Here is a 22,732-nt window from a genome sequence, read left to right as displayed (position 1 = left end):
GTACAGGGTGACCCCCCAAAAATGCCACCCTCTAAAATGCTAATAACTTTCAATCAGCGAATGTCTTCATATTTAGTGTATATTACCCTGAGATGTGGAATGATAATTTCACAAAGTTTCAAGTATGCACATCAAGTGGTTTGAAATTCGGAGAGATTGCCTCAAAAGTAGGATGTTTGACACCAAGAAGCCGCCACACGCATCTAACTTGAACCCTCCAGACTCCCAGTAATTCTTGTTTCAACTCCTATATTGTCTGAGGATGGTTTTTATATGTAAGCCCCTTCAGAGAAACCAACAGGTAAACATCTGGATCAAGGTCTAAAATCGGGTTGATGTGCCTTACCATTCAGTGTCAAACCTCATACTTTTGAGTCAATCCCTGAATTTGGAATACATTTTGAAAGAGCATAAAACTCAGAACATTTAAGAAACAAACTTGAAACTTTGGGAACTTATCATCTCGTATGTCAAGCCAATGTACATCAAATATGAAAAGGAGTTGTAAGCACTTTAGTGAGAAGCATTTTTGGGGGTCACCCTGTACTACCGTATTTGACGGATTACAAGCCGCACCGTTTTATAAGCCGCACCCCCGACTTTAAAAAAAAATTGGGACGAGCCACGAATAGGCCGCGTCACTATATTAGCTGCCGTTGAAAAAAATATAATCAGATCGTGTCAATCAATCAAAACAACCAGGCAAACGAAAGTACGGTATTTGGCGAAATCGGCTCCGAGAATAAACAAGTGAAACAAAGAAGAAAAGTGAAAAAGTTTGAAGAAAAATATCACATACACAATTTGTAACCAACACCCACATGTAGTCCCACCCGGAATAAGCTTTTTTGGGATGATTTACGACTTTTGCGCACATTTCGAGCAGACGAAAACACAACATGGCGGCTCTCGCTCCTCCAACTATCGCGAGACACAAAAAAACGAAATCTCGCGCGCGCGAGATCCTGATACATCCGGTGTTTCTCTGTACGCTATCTTGTCACGACGACTTGTTGACAAACGAAGATTCGCGAAAGAAAGAGAAAAGCGCCGAGTCTTGAGTAGAGAGCTAATAAAGTACCGGTAATCGCTAATCGAGCGAAATGAAAATCCGCGGCGACTTCCATTAGGTGAATGCTATTCAAGTTTAGGTAACGTTTTAGCAGCATCTTTTTATAAGCCGCAATGCGATTTTGTTTGAAAAAAAGTCGCGGCTTGTAGTCCGTCAAATACGGTAATCAAGACAATCAAGGACAGACCTTGAAACACAGACTGTTCCATACAATTCTGAAAAGAAAGTAACACATGCACACACATATATGGCTCTCTCTCCCTCTCTCACCCCCCTTTCACTCTCTCTCTCTCAGACCCTTCCCTAACCTCACAGACACACACACAAACTTACCCCCATAGCCAAAGCAATGATGAGGCAAATTGTTGCAGGAATAAGGTAGACGATGAGGTCAAAGAAGAACATGCTCCCCCAGTACATGTGGAAAGATACTCCAGCAACCCGAAGCTGACTCTTACACTTCCACTGTAACATAGACATACACACCAACCATCAGTTCAACTGCACGTAAACCCCCTAACGAGAAAGAGCAAGCTAGTATGTGTCTCTGCACATAAAATGATATGGTTGAATCATTCTTACAGCAAAGTAACAGAAGTTTCTACAGGATGTAAGCTAAAGCACAATATAAAAGAAAATTAGCACCAAAACAAAAAGTAACTGAACTCAGGAGGAAACAAGTCACGTGAAGCGATATACAAACATTTAGTCCGTCGTTATCAAACTATTAAAATCAGTACCAGATGCCAGTCATCACCGAGATTACCTTCAGATAGTCTCGGCTAACCAAAAACTTACTCCGCAAAGCATGCGACCGTAGTACTTACTGAACCTATTTTCTTTCATTCTCAGCACATTTGTAGAGTAAACATAATTCTCAGCACATTTGTAGAGTAAACATAATATATCTATTTATTTTTGAATTCAGGAGAAGATGAAGTATACAATGCAATCATTTTTTGACCTGTTTCTGCAAATTCGATTTTAATGACAACTTTCATGAGCAAACTAATTAACCAATTTTTAAGTTTTCAAGCTGAAATGCAATCCCATAGTCCGGACGTCGTCGAAGATTGTTTGACCAAAATTTCAATATATTTGGTTAAAGGACCAGACCACGCTGTTTTAAAGGTTATTAGAACCACTAACCGATGACTGAAGGTTAGAGAAATGCACCTAAAGATTCCAAAAATGTAAAGAAATTCACCGATTCGTAGCTTAATCATTGTGATTTAATTAAAAACGTTCCGCCAAATTCGTCTGCTAAACGAGACTTCGAAATGGCCGCCAGTAGACGAGAACCGGCTGTGACGTCACTTAGTGTTTGGAAACCGAAAGTTACAGCTTACGCTCAAGTGGGCGTTTGCCTAAATCGAGCATCAACAGCACGCCGAAGGAATGCGCACGGCTGCTGATAGCTATGAAGTATAGAAAAAAGGTTCAGGCATCAGTTGTCACCTTTTTCCGATGGGCTTACAACTTCTGCAGCAAGACTGATTAACTGGAAACGGCCAACACGATGTTGTGTGTTTCGCGACACTTTCTTCCAATGCGAACGCAGTTAAGCCGGCAAGAAAACCTGGCACACACAAAACAGCTGTTGCCTAACGCAGTTCCAGTTCCGACAATTGTTGACCACTCACAGGAGGTCAGAAACCGGATACCAATGTCATCAGAACGATCTGCTTTCACTAAACGCAGACGAAAGGAAGTGAGTACATGTATACTGAATGTGTTCTGTAAGGGATAGGGGTTCAGTGTCACTGGGCGTTTTTGTCAGACTGACAGTATTTGTAGTGGAATGGCATCTGTTCCTAATTTTAAGCACATGTGTTAAGATTACAGATTAAAACATATATATCTGTTACTACATGTCCGTCCCCATGCACCCACCTTAAAGTTCCCTCTCTCTCTCCCTCTTTTACACTCACCTGGGTAATCGATGAGTCTCAGGTTTAATCAGTGTCCGTCCATATACACATAGACATTCACACAAACACACACACGTTGTTATAGTTGTTATCTAATTCAGTGTTGTATTAAATAGATAAAGAAATCGTTAATACAGCAAGCTTGCATGAATAATTTGCTGTTGTCCTTTTTTTCAGATCAGGTTCTGTAATACAGTAATTATAATTAATACGAGTACAAATTCATGTTTGCAGTCATACTCATAGTGTGTGAGTGTGTGTGTGTGTGTGTGTGTGTGTGTGTGTGTGTGTGTGTGTGTGTGTGTGTGTGTGTGAAAAGCACTTTGATACTTAAAACATCTGTGTTATTTGATTTTATTACAAAACTGCAGTCAGAATATTAAGCAGACCTATTCCAACAATACATTTTGATCAGCAGTAAATGTAATGTCAAATTATGAACAACAATCATGTGAGCAGATATATCTAACAGAAACAAATAGTCTAGCAAAATAATACAACCAAGTACATGTGTGGACATCATCATCCACATAAAAAAATTGATTGTAGGAAGAGCACTCTGTGTTATTACCACTGCTTCAGTCAAACTGCCAGTTCAACTTTATCTCTGTGGGTTGTTTTTTTCTCTCAGAGTAACATGGGGAAAAAAACCTTTAAAAAACTTGCATGCTACAGAGCTGGATTGTTTCTAGTGATCATGCAGCATGATTTATCCGCATAGAAAACTACTGAAACACCTAAACAGAAATAACAATGTCTACAGAAAAAACCCACTGTTTGATTGCTGTCTGTAGTACTCCTCTTGCTAACAGTGGCATTAAAATAATTAAAACTAAGCTATGCTCTCTTGGGGGGGGGGGGGGGGAAAGTGCTCTAAGTACTTTTTGTGTCTACATAGGCAAAACAAAACTATGCAATGTTTCAGATTTCCTGACCCACCCTATGTTTTTCCTCCTTATCCTGGACTATTTTGGACTCTTACAAAAATGTAGGCTACTTCAAAAATGACAAATTTTAATTTTGCAGGCTTACAAGGAAATTGACTCTTCTCTTACAACCAGAATACACCATGATTTCAAGCAAATAAAAAACTACATGCACCTGAGAAAAAAAAAACTTTAATTCAAGAAGTTAGACCTCCTAACCCCAGCTTTTCAATTCAATTCAATACGTTGTTGATGTTGATTATGGAGCTTAACGTCCTCCCAGGTAACTAGGGACCTATATTGGGGCATGATTTTTTATACAATGTTAAAAGTGTAGGGTGTAATGGGGGGGAGGGGGACTGGAGGGTGACGGGGTGTAGTCGCTAATAAATTTAAAGGTGCGTTTATTATCTAATATACCAGACATTTTGTTTTGGCTGGTGTACAGAATAACATCACATAAAATCGCACTCGTAAAACATACAAAACACATAAAATGTACACATCAGTACACACATAACCCAAACCACACATATCCATACCAGCACCATCACACACATATCCACATACATACTCTAGTTTGTACATTATAAAAATAAATACATTATGATTAATATCATTACTAGTCAACTTAAATTAAGGCTCAAAATAGGTCTTAAGATGGATGTTATTTAGTGTAATGAAGAGATTATAAAAACCAAAAAAAAGCTATGAGAAAGAAAGTATGAAAGAATGATGCCCTTTCTCCGGTGAAAGTTCTGCTGATTGTGGTAACTTTTTTTTCTGTCTAAAACAGGCATCAGTTAACTGAACGAGCTGTTTGAGGGGGTGGTGATCCTAACACTGGCCTATGGCAACACTGGCCTATGGCAGCTACAACAAAGCTCTGCATACACAGCAAGACTACAATGCAACAGTGCCCAGACTTTGACTGCTACAGGCTGCTTTCCCATGCAAAGTACAAATATGCAAGTGTCCATAAACCAGGGTTTAATACAAAGTCATGTAGTATGTGAGTGAGTTCTGATGAAAAAGTGATTGTGTTGTAATATTGGTTATTACTGAGTGTTGATGTTACAATGATTACATTATAAAAACAACAACAGAACAATGTGAAGAGCAAACTTCTTCTGTGGGCATGCAAGTGAGTTAATCTTGTGTGTGTGTGTGTGTGAAACTATATGTGACTGAGTGTTACAAATTTAAATGACAACAGTTTTCTTGATAGCCTTTAAAAACAACAACAAATACATACATTTAACAATCAAACAAATATAGGCACCTCAAAAAAAGTTGTATGTACACCTTCGTGGCTGGTGATGCATTCTTGCTCCCCTGCAAGTTTTCATTCTACAATGTACCTCAGGCTAGCTTCCTCTCTCTCTCAAATCTGCCCCTCCCACACAATACAACAGGTACAGTGGCCACTCTGACACCAGTCTCTGAAATAATCAAGAACAGTTAAAACTGCGATGAGCTGTTGTTCTTTTACTCGTGAATGCAATGCATGAACACTTAAACAATATCCCACTTATTCGCGAGTGCGTTGACAAGGCGAGAGTGAAAAAATAGCACAGACTCGAAAGCAGACGATAAGTTCAGCACAGAGAGCGGGCGTGTTTACCTTTGATCGCTGAGACAAACCGTGTCGCAATTTTCATCGTCACTGTTTCACTACTGCTGGAAGTGGCCTCCACCCTCATCTTTCATGCTTGATTCGAGGAGAGAAACCGGTAGTTCGAACATGTACGGTTCAATTTCGTCTGCAGTTACGCTTGTTGTCATGTTGGTAAACAACCATCTCCACACGGTGTGACGTCACGGATAATTTATTCATAAGCCAGTCTCGCGAAGATCACGCGGCACAATGGCGGGTCGTTTTGGAGAAGAAATCCGTCGCTTCGGTCACAAAATTCGTCGGATTACGGCCTTAGAAGATTCCGAAGTAAACCAAACATTGTTGAAGACGGTAAGAAAGTGGTTTTCTAACTAACTGCAAACATCGGGAAGTGTTCGGTCGCGCAGGAACACGATTCGAAGCGTTTTTGACGATAAAACAGCGTGGTCTGGTCCTTTAAACAAGAAGAGCAAACGCTCGATCGAGTCACTTTCGCAGTTCTGAATATTATATGAGGCATCAGATGGACAGGAAGAAATTGCTATTCACAACACAATGAGTCACGTTCACATAAAATTTGAGCCCGGTCACTTTTATAGTTTCCGAGAAAAGCCCAACGTTAAGTTGTGTGTTGCCGAACAGAAAAGGCTAGTTATCTCCCTTGTTTTTCTGATAACGTTCGTAAAAGGCTACAGATGTAAATACTTTGATGTAAAGAATAATCCTACAAAGTTTCAATCACATCCGATGAACTTTGTCAAAGATATAAAATGTCTAATTTTTCGTTTGACGCTGACCTGTGACCTTGAAAAAGGTCAAAGGTCAACGAAACCATCGTTAAAGTGTAGAGGTCATTGGAGGTCACGACTAAACAAAATATGAGCCCGATCGCTTTGATAGTTTCCGAGAAAAGTCCAACGTTAAGGTGGTGTCTACGGACGGCCGGCCGGCCGGACGGCCGGCCGGACAGACTAACACTGACCGATTACATAGAGTCACTTTTTCTCAAGTGACTCAAAAATGAGGGCGTGACAGTGCGGCCTCAACTTTCACTAAACACCGGATATGACGTCATCAAAGATAATTATCGAAAAAAAGAAAAAAAACGTCTGGGGATATCATACCCAGGAACTCTGATGTTAAGTTTCATGAAGTCCAGTAGTTTTCTCTGAATCGCTCTAGACACACACACATACACATACACCACACTCTCGTCTCGATTCCCCGTCTGTATTAACCCTTTCACTGCCCACCTCGTACTAGGTACGTGGTCGTTTTCAGTTTGTCATACGCCCATAAACGTACTAGTTACGTGGCATTTACATCAGCGAAATTTCTGAAAACTAAATGGGAGGTAATATTGAAAACTGGTCCAACTACTTGTAGGGTTACAAAGCACAGTTCTTTCCCTTTGTCCGTTCGGATAAGTTAGTACCACGTGGAGAAAACTTTCTGAGAAGTGTCGAACCGATGTAGTATTCAAAATGGCGGCCGAAAGTCGGAGGTCAACTCGTAGACCTCTTTTCAAGCAATACAGTGTTCTGGAAGCTCTACAAGAAGTGATTTATGGATTACCACACAGAAGAACACTTTTATGGGTTGTAATGTGTGTACCTGATGTTTGACACCAGTTTTAGCAGTGTTTTGTGTGGTTTTACGTGCTGCAATGTGTGTGTGTAAGTCCGGAAACTGTCCGTTTTTGACAAAAATGGTCATTATATCAATTTTTACTATAACAATCACAAACAAAGTCCAATGATCATGTTATCACATAGCCAAGGGTATAAGCTTTTTTTCTTCTTCGTTCATGGGCTTAGTTCACTCATGTTTTTAGCACGAGTGGATTTTTACGTGTATGACCGTTTTTACCCCGCCATTCGGGCAGCATACGCCGATTTCGGGGGAGGCATGCTGGGTATTTTCGTGTTTCTATAACCCACCGAACTCTGACATGGATTGCAGGATCTTTTCCGTGCACACATGGTCTTGTGCTTGCGTGTACACACGAAGGGGGTTAAGTCACTAGCAGGTCTGCACATAAGTTGACCTGGGAGATTGGAAAAATCTCCACTCTTAACCCACCAGGCGGCAGCGACCGGGATTCAAACTCACGACCTACCGATTAGGAGGCCGATGTCTTACCACCACGCCTGTCGGTAAGGGTATAAGCAAAACACATGCCAAAGATCTAAGAGATATCTCAATAAATGATCGAGCAGCGAACAGATCAGTGAACCTACCGAAGAAAGCAAAATTTTGCCCTGGCGCACAGCAATACCAAAATGCTGTTATACTGTGGCAGTTAAAACATTTAGTCAAAACTTGACGAAATGAAAAAATGAACAACTATCATCAAACAGTAAAAGAGTACGTTTGTGGAATAAATGGTTGGGACTCACAAACAGTAACTTGATGAAGGACATCTTTATGAGAAAGCACATGACGCAAAACTGCCAGGCTAAAGTCGGATATTAATTGGGCAAAGTCGACTTTGTGAAGTCTACTTCACGAGCTCTCTTCATCACGAAGCTTCAATTGGCACTGAATTGTCGGTAAAAAAGACTGCACAAGGTCAACTTTTGGCTCAATTCAGGAAGACCTTTACAAGGAGACATCACAGGGACAGGAACATAAACAACAAGTAGCCACAATAACCAACCAGTACTATCATTCCTTTGCACTCATCCCCTCACCTGATTTTCTAGTACCACAGCGATGGCAAGGCCAAAAGCAATGCACAGCAAACAGAACAACAACAGCAATGAAAACAACAGCTACAACAATAACCTATGAGTACTTTGGCATTCAACCTCACCTGATTTTCTTGTACCACACCGATGGCAAAGCCGGGAGCTATGAGCGCGAAAGCAAGGCCGACCATGAGGGAGGAAGAGAAGGCACCGTTATCAAAGTTCCTGGACTTCTCGCCTGGCCAGGGCAGACTGTAAGTGACGATGTCTTGTGACACGCCCGCCTTCTTCATGATGGCTGAAGTGATGGCGCTCAGCACCGCTGGTAGGGAGTGAATAGCCGTGTCGTTGTACAGTGCTGTGTAGCTGTTCAGGTTGCTGGTCTGTTGAAGATAAAGAGAGGCCATTCACAGCAGTGCTACAGTACAGACTCGCTGACAAGAAAACTTCCTTGGATTACTGATAGCAAGCTTTCTTTTTTTCCATGCCTGACCCTGTGCCACACTAAAACCGCATACCCAGTGACTCAAGTGCTTATATTCCTAAAACAACCTTCAACAGTTTTTATTGTATTTGCTTACTGCTGAGGTGCGTCTCACCAAATGCTGTACCCCATGTAAATCCAGTATCCCATGACCCCCAGTCCTGATCAAATCCCATTACCGAGAGTTCTGACCAAATCCTACACCCCATGACCCACAGTCCTGATGAAATCCCAACAACAAGAGTTCTGACCAAATCCTACACCCAGTGACCCACAGTCCTGATCAAATCCTGCACCCCATGACTCACAGTCCTGATCAAATCCTGCACACCATAACCCACAGTCCTGATCAAATCCTGCACACCATAACCCACAGTCCTGATCAAATCCTGCACACCATAACCCACAGTCCTGATCAAATCCTGCACACCATGACCCACAGTCCTGATCAAATCCTGCACCCCATGACCCACAGTCCTGATCAAATCCTGCACACCATGACACACAGTCCTGATCAAATCCTGCACACCATGACACACAGTCCTGATCAAATTCTGCACACCATGACACACAGTCCTGATCAAATCCTGCACACCATGACCCACAGTCCTGATCAAATTCTGCACACCATGACACACAGTCCTGATCAAATCCTGCACCCCATGACCCACAGTCCTGATCAAATCCTGCACACCATGACCCACAGTCCTGATCAAATCCTGCACACCATGACCCACAGTCCTGATCAAATCCTGCACACCATGACCCACAGTCCTGATCAAATCCTGCACACCATGACCCACAGTCCTCATCAAATCCTGCACCCCATGACCCACAGTCCTGATCAAATCCTGCACACCATGACTCACAGTCCTGATCAAATCCTACACACCATGACCCACAGTCCTGATCAAATCCTACACACCATGACCCACAGTCCTGATCAAATCCTACACACCATGACTCACAGTCCTGATCAAATCCTACACACCATGACCCACAGTCCTGATCAAATTCTGCACACCATGACACACAGTCCTGATCAAATCCTGCACACCATGACTCACAGTCCTGATCAAATCCTGCACACCATGACACACAGTCCTGATCAAATCCTACACACCTTGACACACAGTCCTGATCAAATCCTACACACCATGACACACAGTCCTGATCAAATCCTACACACCATGACACACAGTCCTGATCAAATTCTGCACACCATGACACACAGTCCTGATCAAATCCTACACACCATGACACACAGTCCTGATCAAATCCTACACACCATGACACACAGTCCTGATCAAATCCTACACACCATGACTCACAGTCCTGATCAAATCCTGCACACCATGACTCACAGTCCTGATCAAATCCTACACACCATGACCCACAGTCCTGATCAAATCCTGCACACCATGACTCACAGTCCTGATCAAATTCTACACACCATGACCCACAGTCCTGATCAAATCCTACACACCATGACACAGTCCTGATCAAATCCTACACACCATGACTCACAGTCCTGATCAAATCCTGCACACCATGACCCACAGTCCTGATCAAATCCTGCACACCATCACCAAGAGTTCTGACCAAATCCTGTCCCCCATGACCCAGAGTTCTGACCAAATCCTGTACCCCATGACCCACAGTCCTGACAGGCATAACAGTGGAAATAACAAAGGAAAAGTGTTGTTATCTTACCGCAGTGTCCATGGTCAGAAGATTGGCACCTATAAAGTGTGGAGCAACGTCAGACAAGTTGAGAGAACTGCTTGTGTAGGAGTCAACTTGAAACACGCTGCTCATCACAGTCACAATATTCTGAGAAATGACATTATCTGTAACAAACAAAAACATATTATGACCACTGTTTGTTAACTGCTGTTACAAACATGCACACATACACATGAACAGCTATAATTGGGTCACACAATTTCTCTTGGTGGAGTTATTGCAAGCGTGTTAAGGGGCGGTGCATTGGATTTTGTCAGGGCAAAGACACCAGTCCCAGCCTGGGATCTGTTTTTAGTTCTAGAGTTTTTGAGATCTCCTGCTTTCGAACCCTTACACTTGGCAAGTCTTCATAATCTGACACGTAAGGCTCTGCTGCTCACTTTACTTGCCACGGCAAACAAATTAAAACGAGATCACCCAAACTGGTACATGAGAAGCAGGGACCTGTAAACGGAGTGAAACACTGTCAAGAAGACAGTAGGCTGAAAGCCTGTAGCGTAGTGTAAAACGCGTCCGAGCGTCTCGGAGGCTGAAGTGGGAGTAAGCTTTCACAACATGGCGGCGGTGGAGTCACGCGTGATCGGTCACGTGACGGTATGACCTTGACTCTTGTCTAACATGGGTTATAGGTCAAGGCCGTTCTTTTTTATGGGGTTACTTCCCCTTTGGGGTGAAGCATAGTTCAGCGTATTAGCACTTAAACTGAAGTTAATGCTATATGTGAGTCGGGTTAAGATATATAATTTAATTACAGCTAAACATACACATCATACATACTTTTTCTACAGGTAATGACACGGTTTGTGGATTACCGCTACAAACTGTTTATCACAACCGTAACACACTCAAATACAAAATATTTCAGTATGTAAGCTTGACACACACACACACACAAACACACATTAACAAACAAAACAAAACAAGTCGCTTGAAGCGATATAAAACCATTTAGTCAGTCTGTATCAAACTAAAAGATCAACACAACAAACCAGTCATCACCGAGACTTTATTTAGATAGTCTCGGCCAACCCATCCCGGGGTCACGCTCGTCTCCGCGAAGCATGCAACTGTAGTACATGTACTTACTGAACCTATTTCCTTTCATTCTGAGCTAATTTTTAGAGTAACCACGACATATCTATATATTTGTAAATTCAGGACGAGGAATACCATGCAATCAATTCTTAATCGGCTTCTGAAAATTCGATTTTAATGACAACTTTAAAGAGCAAACTAATTAACTAATTTCTAAGCTTACGAGCTCAAATGCAATCCCATAGTCCGGACTTCGTCGAAGATTGCTTGACCAAAATTTCAATCAATTTGGTTGAAAAATGAGGGTGTGACAGTGCTGCCTCAACTTTCACAAAAAAAACCCAGATATGAGGTCATCAAAGGCATCTATCTAAAAACTGAGAAAAAAACAGTCTGGGGGTATAATACCCAGGAACTCACATGTGAAGTTTCATGAAGATCGGTCCAGTAGTTTTCTCGGAATCAGTGTATACACAAACACACACATACATCTATATATATATACGACTTGTGTGTGTGTGTGTGTGTGTGTGTGTGTGTGTGTGTGTGTGTGTGTGTGTGTGTGTGTGTGTGTGTGTGTGTGTGTGTGTGTGTGTTTTGTGTGTTGTGTGTTGTGTGTGTGTGTGTTCGCGATGCACGGCCAAAGTTCTCGATGGATCTGCTTCAAATTTGGTGGGCATATTCAGGTAGACCCCGGACACAACCTGGTCGATGAGAATTTTCAACACGTGCTCTCAGCGCGCAGCGCTGAATCGATTTTGGTTTTTCTGTTCATCTTCCCAGATCCATTCCCAGTAACTCTTCCTTATCTTCTCCAGTGTTTTGCGTTTATCTCCCTTCCTTCGTGTGGCGTCAATCCATATTCCCGTTACTATTTTTAGAAGGTCACTGTCCACAACGCTTTCATCCCGGCGAAGCCGGATATTCCCGTTACTATTTTTAGAAGGTCACTGTCCACAACGCTTTCATCCCGGCAAAGCCGGGTATTCCTCTACTTCTTCCCGGCGAAGCCGGGTATTCGGCTCTACTTCTTCCCGGCGAAGCGGGTAATCATCTAGTACATACATACATACATACACCACAACTCTCATCTCGATTCCCCCTTCTTCAAAACTTGACTAAATGTAAAAAGAAACTACAAAGCACCACCTGGTAACAGTAAACTGTCTTGCTTTGCAGTTCACATTGCTCTCACTTACTGACAGAATCCTGCAGCACAAACTTGTGTAGTGGGCTGTCGCTAGGGGCAGAGGGTGTCTTGGCATACAGAAAGGGGCTGAGGTTCAAGGGCTGAGGTGTGTTGTCTGAATTGGACGATTGCTTGCTGAGCACCAGACCGCCGGCCACTAGGCCGATAGGCAGGATCAGCATGAAAATCCAGGCAGCTTTACTACGGACCATTAACAGGAGTCGCAGCTTCAGGAGGTAGAAAAACACCAGTCCAGTACTCCCTTTATTGGTGGCTACAGTTTGCAACACCTGGCTGGGATCTTGGCGCTGACCACGCATTTCAATGTGAATGTCGTTTTTTCTTCCTTGCTTGTTGGAGTCCACATCAAGCTGAGTGTGCGACCCTTTGAAATTGCTGTTTTCATTTCCCTTCAGGTCATCCTCCTCAACTTCTTCATCCTCCCCTGGACAAAAAAATTTACATGTAAACCTATCCATATAACTGGAACAACAAAGCAGCAACAACGTTGAACAAGCAATCACAGTAGAAGGTATACTATCTTGAATTAGCGTACGTCGGTATGCAAGTACACAAGAGCTCTCCCAGTTAACAGTTTACATAAGAGTTAAAACTATTTTTGACCAATTGACCAATTCAAAATTCAAGAAAAACTTCAAACTGACAAGGCATTTTTTTCTGTTCATTTTGTATGAAATACAGTCAGTCAAGCATCACTGAAGTGATAAGACCTGACAAAAGAATTATCATCAAGCGAAGATATTTTTTGCCCTGATAAGGGACCAACAGGAACAGAAGCATTTATGCTTTAAAACTAAGGGCTGTTAGGTGAAACTAAACCAACAATTTTAGATACAAAAAAAAGGAAAACAAAATATATCAAAGGATTAGTCTACTGTTCATTGTGACTAATAATAATAACACAGTGCCCCCAAACCACCCCCTTGTTTATTTGTCAGAGAAAAAGCTAGGGCATCTTTCACAACCCATACAAACCCGACAGTTATTTTCACAAATCGTCTATTGTACAACTCCATCCTTTTAAATTAAAGCTGATTTTCCCAGCATTTAGAGATCTTAATTAAGAGAGGGGTGCCACTGTAATCTACAAATTCGAACAGACATGCCCAAAATCTGCAATACCATGGAAGGAAAAAAACCACCACAAAACACACACATCAAACAGCACTAATTCAATCGTGACTCGCTTAATTCTTTCTTTTCCTAATGCTGGCAGCCAAAGAAGCAGAAAAACTAACCAAAGAACAACAAAAACAGCATGCACCCATTTTGTCAGAACTGCGCCCATAACATTGTGAAGTAAACAAAATTGATAAAATGCTGGTAATTAAAATCTAGTGTGACGACATGCAACATAATCATGAGTGCAAAAAAACAACCAAACAAGAAATAGAAATACAATTCTGGAATGAACTCTGTCAGGGTTTTGAATGACTGTGGCAGAGTTATATTGCCATCTAAAACTGAGGCAAGCCATCATGGCGGCAGTGAATTGGTAAGACAAAAAAAAAATATAGGTCTGTTTACGGTAACCCGACCGACCCTAGTTTTTTCGCGCGACCCTAGACTTTTTTTTGGCATTTGGGAGAAAAAAAAATAAATAAAAAAAAATCTTGTTTTTTTGGCAAAATAACGTAAAAATATGGTTTTTTTGGGGAAAAAAAAAAAAAAAAAAATCCCGACCTACCGACCCTATTTTTTTGGCCTATGTTACCGTTAACAGACCTATTTTTTTTTTTGGCCTAATCTCTGATGTGCATGTTTCTGGGAGAAAAAAGCATTGTATAAACTGCCTAAATACAATGTCTGTTTGACATGATGCCTCCTTATTTCAAAAGCTTGCACACCCGATGTCATTACTCACTAGGATTCCACAATTGCTTGCTTTAGATTAACTGGTCAGTGTTATCTCTTATTTGCCTGATCACTCAGAGCGGCAACTCTTCTTTGCCCATGAAAAGAGCAGACAGTTAATATGTTATTTCAGAACATTGTCTCTTCAAAACATATATTTCCACAACAACTTCTTACTGCTTAGAAGGTTTTCTTAAAATTCTGACCAGTGCATAACTAAACAAGTCGCGTAAGGCGAAATTACTACATTTAGTCAAGCTGTGGAACTCACAGAATGAAACTGAACGTAGTCCGCCGCTAGTGCAAAAGGCAGTGAAAGTGACGAGCCTGTTTGGCGCGGTTGCGATTGCGCTGTGCTTTACTGTACCTCTCTTCGTTTTAACTTTCTGAGCGTGTTTTTAATCCAAACATATCATATCTATATGTTTTTGGAATCAGGAACTGACAAGGAATAAGATGAAATAGTTTTTAAAACGATTTCGGAAATTTAATTTTGATCATAATTTTTATATTTTTAATTTTCAGAGCTTGCTTTTAATCCAAATATAACATATGTATATGTTTTTGGAATCAGAAAATGACGAAGAATAAGACGAAATTGTTTTTGGATCGTTTAATAAAAAAATAATTTTAATTAGAAGTTTTCGATTTTTAATGACCAAACTCACTCATTAGTTTTTAAGCCACCAAGCTGAAATGCAATACCAAACCCCGGCCTTCGTCGAAGATTATTTTTCCAAAATTTCAATCAATTTAATTGAAAAATGAGGGTGTGACAGTGCCGCCTCAACTTTTACAAAAAGCCGGATATGACGTCATCAAAGGTATTTATCGAAAAAATGAAAAAAACGTCATGTCAAATTTCATAAAGATCGGCCCAGTAGTTTAGTCTGAATCGCTCTACACACGCACACAGACACACAGACACACACACATACACCACGACCCTCGTCTCGATTCCCCCCTCTATGTTAAAACATTGAGTCAAAACTTGACTAAATGTAAAAAGAATATTTGCAGGGAGAAAGAAAATGTCATAGACTCCCTCCGCAGAAGTTTATTTCCCAACAGTTCTTGATTCTACCCTCACACAGTACACTGGAGTGGGTTGACAAACACCTTAAGGCAACAACAACAAAATTGTCTGTTTCTGGTCACCCGACCGTCCCTAAATTTCGGCGCCGACCCTAAACTTTTTTTTTCCAAACTCAAAAAATTTTTTTTTTTTTTGGTGGTTAAGGACTGGGTGAGAAAATGAACAACAAAAACGTGTGAAAACGAAAGTCCGCTGACGATTTGTAAATGTGTTGAGTGTCTTGTCTCTATGTATAGTGAATCCAGTCTCTTTGCGCGATTTTTAAAGTTAGTTTTATTGGTCTAGATTTGGGGTAAAAAAATAAAAAAAATTAAAAAAAAATTTTAAAAAAATACCGACCTACCGACCCTATTTTTTTTAGCCATGTTACCAGAAACAGACCATTTTTTTTTTTTTGGCCTAATACAACAAGCACATACCAATCTTCCTGTTCAACTCAATATTAGCTTTCAGGAATAAAAGGGAATCAGGAATATAAATTCACTACCAGCATCCAAAAAGCACTGAAATTTACATACACTTACTATTACTATTATGATGGAAACCAGACGTCAGTCTAAGATTCTGCTCATTAAAACCATTAGTTGTGCATCTATTGCATGGTATTGTCCATAAGGGGATAATGTGTTGCTGAAAATGTATTGTTACGTTATTTTGTTTGAATATATGTAGTTGATGTTTAAAATAGTATGGTTTTATTCATGGAATATGTAAAGCGCGGAGAGCATAGTTTACTGTGGTTTGCGCTATACAAGCTCTCATTATTATTACATGTATTATCATTATTAAACCAAAGCATTTGAATGTTAGAATTAATGGTGTTAATTAGGCATAAGCTTAAAAGCGGTTACCATATTTTTGGGACTATTAGGTGCTTCGTTGTAAAAGACGCAACCCCCACTTTTTCTTCTTCATCTTCGTTCTTGGGCTGAAATTCCAACATTCACTCATGTTTTTGCACGAGTGGGTTTTTACGTGTTGTTTTTACCCCGCCATTCAGGCAGCCATACGCTGCTTTGGAGGGAACCCCCACTTTTAAGGTTAAAATTAGACAAATCCACACTATTGGCGCTTCCGGTGTATGGGCCGCAAGTCAAAGGAAAGGTACATGGTGGAAATATGTTTTCTCCATGATGTGCAGTGAGATCAAAGTGTCTGCATTCTGATATCTGTTTGGCCTTGTGACCTCAGGTCAATGACCACATTTTCAGCTGAGCCCTAGTTTACCGACACTGATCTTCTGACCCTGGGTCAATGACTGAGTTTCTACAATGAGACCCACACCTTTGTGGTCTGAGAGGAATAGAGTGGGAGTGTTCTGTTTCTTTGTATAGTGATGTGTGTACATCTATACTCTTCTTTTGCCATATACAAGGTGATACCTGTAAATAGGGCGCAGGGGTAAAAGTTGAGGAAAAAATTTGCGCCTTATAGACCCAAAAGTATGGTACAAAGTGAACAAAAACAAGGATTACTCACAGTCCATTTATTTCTGTTCCTTCACTAAGCTTGTAAGCTAATGTATGTACCAAAATACATGTACTATGTGAACCGTCATGTTTGACATATGTATATCAGACGAGAGATGCAACATTCAATCTGGTTTGATAGGAACAGAAGTTTAAAAAGAATTCCATGTTGAAGACATCTAAACTTTCAGCAATATGATAAAAAGAACTTAGCAAGACAAAACGATAGATACTAACTAACATTTTAATATTCACATTGCTTACCAAGTTTGAGAAACACCTCTTCCAGTGTCGGCATGGAAACGCCATAGTTGAGAATTCCCAGAGACTGTGCAACCGTCTTGGAGCCGAATTCCCTTGTTTCTAGTGCTTTGAACAAGTCTGCAACATAGTTGAGTTCAAAGTGTTAAGTATGCATCTAAGGTCATCTTAAGCAATTGTATTTCATGTTCAAAAGGGATGAACGCTGGGAAATGTTTCAGGCTCAGTAGGATCTGAACTTATAAGATAGTACTCCAACGAACACAGAAAACAGCTGCCTATATGGCTGGGTGATTGAAAATATCTTCATATCTGAATGACAATCAATCAATATGAGGCTTATATCGCGCGTATTCCGTGGGTACAGTTCTAAGCGCAGGGATTTATTTATTTAAAAAAAAAAAAATTATGCAATTTATATCGCGCACATAATTCACTTGTGTTGTTCTAAAACCAGCCCTGAAGGGGAATGACCTTCTGCCAATCTTGAGTGGCCTGGTCCCAAAGCGAACTGACCGCTGACTGGAATGGCCGCTTGTGCACTCTGCCAAGTGGCACTTAAGGGTGGCCATCGATTCCATCTGGCCTAAGACTGAGGCCAAGACCCAGTGACAGGTGCCTGACTCTGTGTCAGTAGCTCTGAAATGAGAGCTTTCTTTCTTTCTTTATTTGGTGTTTAACGTCGTTTTCAACCGTTCAAGGTTATATCGCGACGGAAATGAGAGCTTGTATCTTCTCGATCCTCCTCAGAGAGGGACAGACCGTCCATCTGACTGTATCGAACTCCATGCCCAGATATGTAAATACCTGTGATGGACTCAGTTCTGATTTGGCTCGATTCACTGAGAAACCTAGAGAGCTGGCCTCTTTCAGAACTATCCCTGTGTGTAGTAGGCAAATTGATTGGTCCTGGCTGAGGACCAACCAATCGTCTAGGTAGACCCTGAGACGAATTTTCTTTTGCCGTACTATAGCTTGTTTGTTTGTTTGTTTGTTTGCTTAACGCCCAGCCGACCACGAAGGGCCATAATCAGGGCGGTGCTGCTTTGACATATAACGTGCGCCACACACAAGACAGAAGTCGCAGCACAGGCTTCATGTCTCACCCAGTCACATTATTCTGACACCGGACCAACCAGTCCTAGCAATAAAAAACGCTGGCGCTGGACCCGAGTACTCTTCAGACTGGCTCGCTCCCCCAGTATGAAAGTTTTTGTCTTGTGCACGTGGATTTAAAAAAATTTTTTTTTATTTTTTATTTATTTTACACAATTAAAACAAGAGGCTCACGTAAGAAATCGACAAACAGTAACACAAACTCAATCACTCCGTCACACATACACACACACACACAGTAAGCATTGGTGACACTGTGCAAGAAAGAGAGACACTAGATCTAGATCTGTCTCAGTCTGCATGTAGCCTACTTACAGACACGACTGCCAAATAGTCTCGGCCCGCTCAAAATAACAATGACCGAGACATTCCTTCGCGTGACGTCTAACCCTCTTACGCCATAATGTGACGTCTTCAAATGACGAAATGTTAAAGTTTCTACCACAGACATACACACGCACGCACGCACATACGCACATACGCACGCACGCACAGACAGACAAAGTTACGATCGCATAGGCTACACTTCGTGAGCCAAAAATTATTAGAGTAAAATAAAACATTAAAACGTTCATAATAAACAATAGTAAACAAGAATTTAAAAAAAAATAAAAAAATAAAAAAATAGACCGCCCATGCCGGGAATCAAACCCGGATCACTTGGATTTAAAAAAAAAAATTGTTTATTTATTTTACACAATTAAAAAAATTATTAGAGTGAAATAAAACATTAAAACGTTCATAATAAACAATAGTAAACAAGAATTTAAAAAAAAATAAAAAAAATAGACCGCCCATGCCGGGAATTGAACCCGGATCACTTTGGCCATAGACGGACGTGCTACGACAACTTTACTATAGTTGTGCGCCTTGAATCACTGTGTGTATCTGTCGCTCTCTCTCTTTCAGTCTCACCGAGACCAAGCACTGTATTGTAGTTTCTTTGCCGAGACCAAATGCGGCTGGCTTGCAAATCATGCTTTTCTCGTCACTGCGTGACGTGTTCGCCGCTCAAGTCTCCCCTTTAGTTCAGGCTGTTCGCAAAGCGACCAGCCTCCCACCGCAAAAACTCCCACCGTTAAGAGTGGCTTTTGTGTTTTTTGGGGCATTTAGGTCCCAGGTAACATTATGAAGTTTTAATACGATCAATCGGACCTATTATCAAGTTAGTGTATCAACTTTTGAAAGAACTGCGCCCAGTAGTTTCCCAGCAATAAGCCGTTAAGTCGAGACAGACACACACACAATTAAAGTCTGTTGGACCCTAGTACTGCGTACTCGGGGATAACCCTGTTTGAATGGAGCAGCGCTAGATTGCCAATTTTAAAGTCTTAGGTATGACCCGGCCGGGGTTCGAACCCACAACCTCCCGATCACGGGGCGGATGCCTTACCACTAGGCCAACCGTGCCGGTCCGTACTATAGCTCAGAGCTGGCATATCACCATGGTGAATAAAGGGAGCGCCCTAAATTGGAAGACCTTCGGACCTATAAGAATGTGAAAATATGCATCCATGAGGTCTACTGGGGTCACCCAGTCTCCCGGTCTTAGTGCTTCTCTGACGGAGGCTGGCGTCTCCATTCTGAACTTCGTGGTTCTGAGATACCTGTTCAATGGGGAAAGATCTAGAACAGGTCTCCAGCCTCCCGAGGCCTTCGGGACAACGAAGATTCCCCCGTAGAATCCGGGGGAGGTGGTATTGCTCACTTCCTCCACCGCGAATTTTGCTATATAAAAGGAAGTGATCTCCTCTTGTAGGACGTATCTCACTTCTGGTCTGCCCGGGAAACGAAAGCGCGGAGGCTGTCTGGTGAGGGGCGCCTTGGCGTCCTCCCAGATCAGCCTGAACCCCGACCTCACCACCCCCACTATCCACTTGCTGTTCACTGATGTGACCCAATAGGATAGAGCCCTGGAGGGGCCTCCCGCCACCAAAGGGGTGGGGGTTGAGGGGGGTGGTGGGATCGGGGGCGCATCATTGGGGGTGTGGCTTTTGTGTGCCGCCCCTGCCCCTGCCAAGAGAAGACCTCTTGTTGCGTGGGGCACCTCTGGACGGGGCTCCGAAGCTCTTGCTTTAAGTTTTGGTTGCCTCGTCTTGCTTCTTATGCTGTTGGCCATAGTTAGAAGCTTGTTTGGGCTTTTGGGAAGGGCCTGACGTCATTGACTTGAAATGCTTGTCTTTGGCGTCCCTAATTTCTCTCTGCTTGGCGTCAAACGCCAGATCGCCCAGAAGAGAACCCTCAACGATGGGAGAAGTTCTGAGTGTGTCAATAGTAGCCTGCTGCGAAAAGTTTGCGCTAGCTAGCAGCATGTCGAGTCGCGTCTGCTAAAAATAGCATTCGCGTACAACTTGGCTGACAGTCTTGTCTGCTCTTTCTTTATCTTGGCAAGTGCAGAGAGAAGTGTGGCAGCATCGACCTCCGATGCTTCTGCATTGAAGCGAAAGGGGTCTAGAGACGTTGTCAACGCTCAGGAGAAAGCTCTAATGATCGTCTCAGACGCTGAGGCAAGCTCGAGAGAAGTTCTGTTTATCTCTTCCTGAGCCGCCAGGGAAGCCTCAGAAACCGGTGTGGTTGACTGTAAGTTATGAGGCTTTGACAGCATGCTTCTCAGTTCCGGTGTGACCGGAAGTACCGATCTCGGCAGAGAGAAAGTACTGATCAGATTGTTAGGTTTTTTAACAAGTGGCAATTTGTCATTGTACCGCTGGTGCAAAGGAACGAGTCTGCACATCCGATGCTAGCTATGGAACAGCTGCACTAGGCACTTGTTCGTGAGCGTGCAGGAGCGGGTATGCTCTAGAAGGCATGCCGCTGCCCGGAACTGGCAGCTTGGCAAGAAACTGAGCCATTTGGTATGCTATAGAAGGGGATTCCATGAACCGGAAGGTGTCAGAATCCCTCTTTGTTTGCCGGAAGTCATCGGCTGCCGAAGGGGGAGGAGCAGCTGAGCTGTCCATCGCCTTAGCGCCTTCCGGGAAATATCGGGACGAAACTTCCCGGAAGTCATCGGCTGCCGAAGGGGGAGGAGCAGCTGAGCTGTCCATCGCCTTAGCGTCTTCCGGGAAATATCGGGACGAAACTTCCGCTGCACAGGCCGGAAGTGTGCAGTTGGCTAATGCACTGCTCTGCCATTGCAGAGCGCGGGTGAGAGGAATAGAGTCCTCAGAGTCCGGAACCACGTCACCCTGGTGCGGCTGAGAGACGCAACTGGAAGGGCCTGGGCCCAAGATCCGGTTATGCTGGAACTGAGCACCCCTACCTACAGGGATCGCACCGGAAACCCAGTGGTCGCATCCCTCCCGGCTGGAAATCGCATCCTGCGATATAATGGTCGCTGTAGGCGGTGGAAAGGCTCTGACGGACGCCAGGGAAGGCGTTCCTCCCACAGAATGGGGAATGCGCTCAGAGCTGGCGCGTGCTTCGAATTGCATGCTCATTTCAGTTCTAATTGAATCTAGAATGGAAGCGACTAATGAATCATGCTGCTTAAAGGCATATGTACGCGCTCCCGTGTTTACAAAGTGTAGTTTGCCCATAATCGATGTCAAACGCACCATAAGACCATGTAATGACGATATGTCGCCATGCGCGGACCATATACATGCATTACAGCTTGTTTTAGAGTCTCAAAAACTTTGGATGTAAACAAAGACGCGGAGTTATTTCCCTTGCGTCAACGCTACCTCTGTTGGCAAATCTATAAATAGGACGATCCAGATCAAAATGAAAATTAACATATCTCAACATTGAAGGGGTCCTAGACCACAATATTTTGCACGGAACTTAATTTAGCATGTCTCCAGCTGTTGGTAAAGCAATTAGCGTGTATAGTCATCGAGTACATATGGCTTTAACTGGAGTGGCCTCTGGTTTGGGCAAAACAAAGCCAGACGGGTTAGAAATGGGAACAGTGAATGAAACGTTATTCACTAAATCATCAACCTTGACGGTTGTACAACGTTTACTCTTGCCTGTAGAAGGGGTAGATTCCTTGCTGTCTCTTACAAGGTTTGCTTTTCTTGTCGCTATCGGCCATTCCGAATTACGTATTAACAAGACTCAAAAAATATTTTCGAAATTTGGAAAATTTGCACACATTTTTTTCTGAGTTGGATGAAGAAGAGCGTTTACATAATTATAAACCAACAAATGGAAATCTCTCACCCAGATGTAGTAGTGAGAGGCTGACAGGCGAACATCCATGAAAAGGGTTGCTCCCAA

At 42.4% G+C, this 22,732-nt stretch overlaps 1 protein-coding gene across 4 annotated transcripts in view; it reads right to left on the bottom strand.

Moving 5' to 3' along the window:
* Positions 1–22,732, bottom strand: part of LOC138955294 (cholesterol transporter ABCA5-like) — a 113,111-nt gene that overhangs the window by 33,026 nt on the left and 57,353 nt on the right. For all 4 annotated transcript variants that reach the window (XR_011452181.1, XR_011452184.1, XM_070326927.1 and 1 more), the window contains exons 17-21: positions 17,396–17,512; positions 12,702–13,136; positions 10,435–10,571; positions 8,363–8,620; positions 1,406–1,537 (exon numbers count right to left, since the gene is read on the bottom strand). Coding sequence is in view for 2 of the 4 variants with exons in the window: in XM_070326927.1 (XP_070183028.1) it covers positions 1,406–1,537; positions 8,363–8,620; positions 10,435–10,571; positions 12,702–13,136; positions 17,396–17,512 (1,079 nt within the window). In the remaining 2 variants the exon portion in view is untranslated. The remainder of the gene's footprint in view (positions 1–1,405; positions 1,538–8,362; positions 8,621–10,434; positions 10,572–12,701; positions 13,137–17,395; positions 17,513–22,732) is intronic.

This window comes from Littorina saxatilis, linkage group LG2 (assembly GCF_037325665.1).
Source record: "Littorina saxatilis isolate snail1 linkage group LG2, US_GU_Lsax_2.0, whole genome shotgun sequence".
NCBI lineage: Eukaryota > Metazoa > Mollusca > Gastropoda > Littorinimorpha > Littorinidae > Littorina > Littorina saxatilis.
This window is presented reverse-complemented; position numbering and strand designations above follow the sequence as displayed.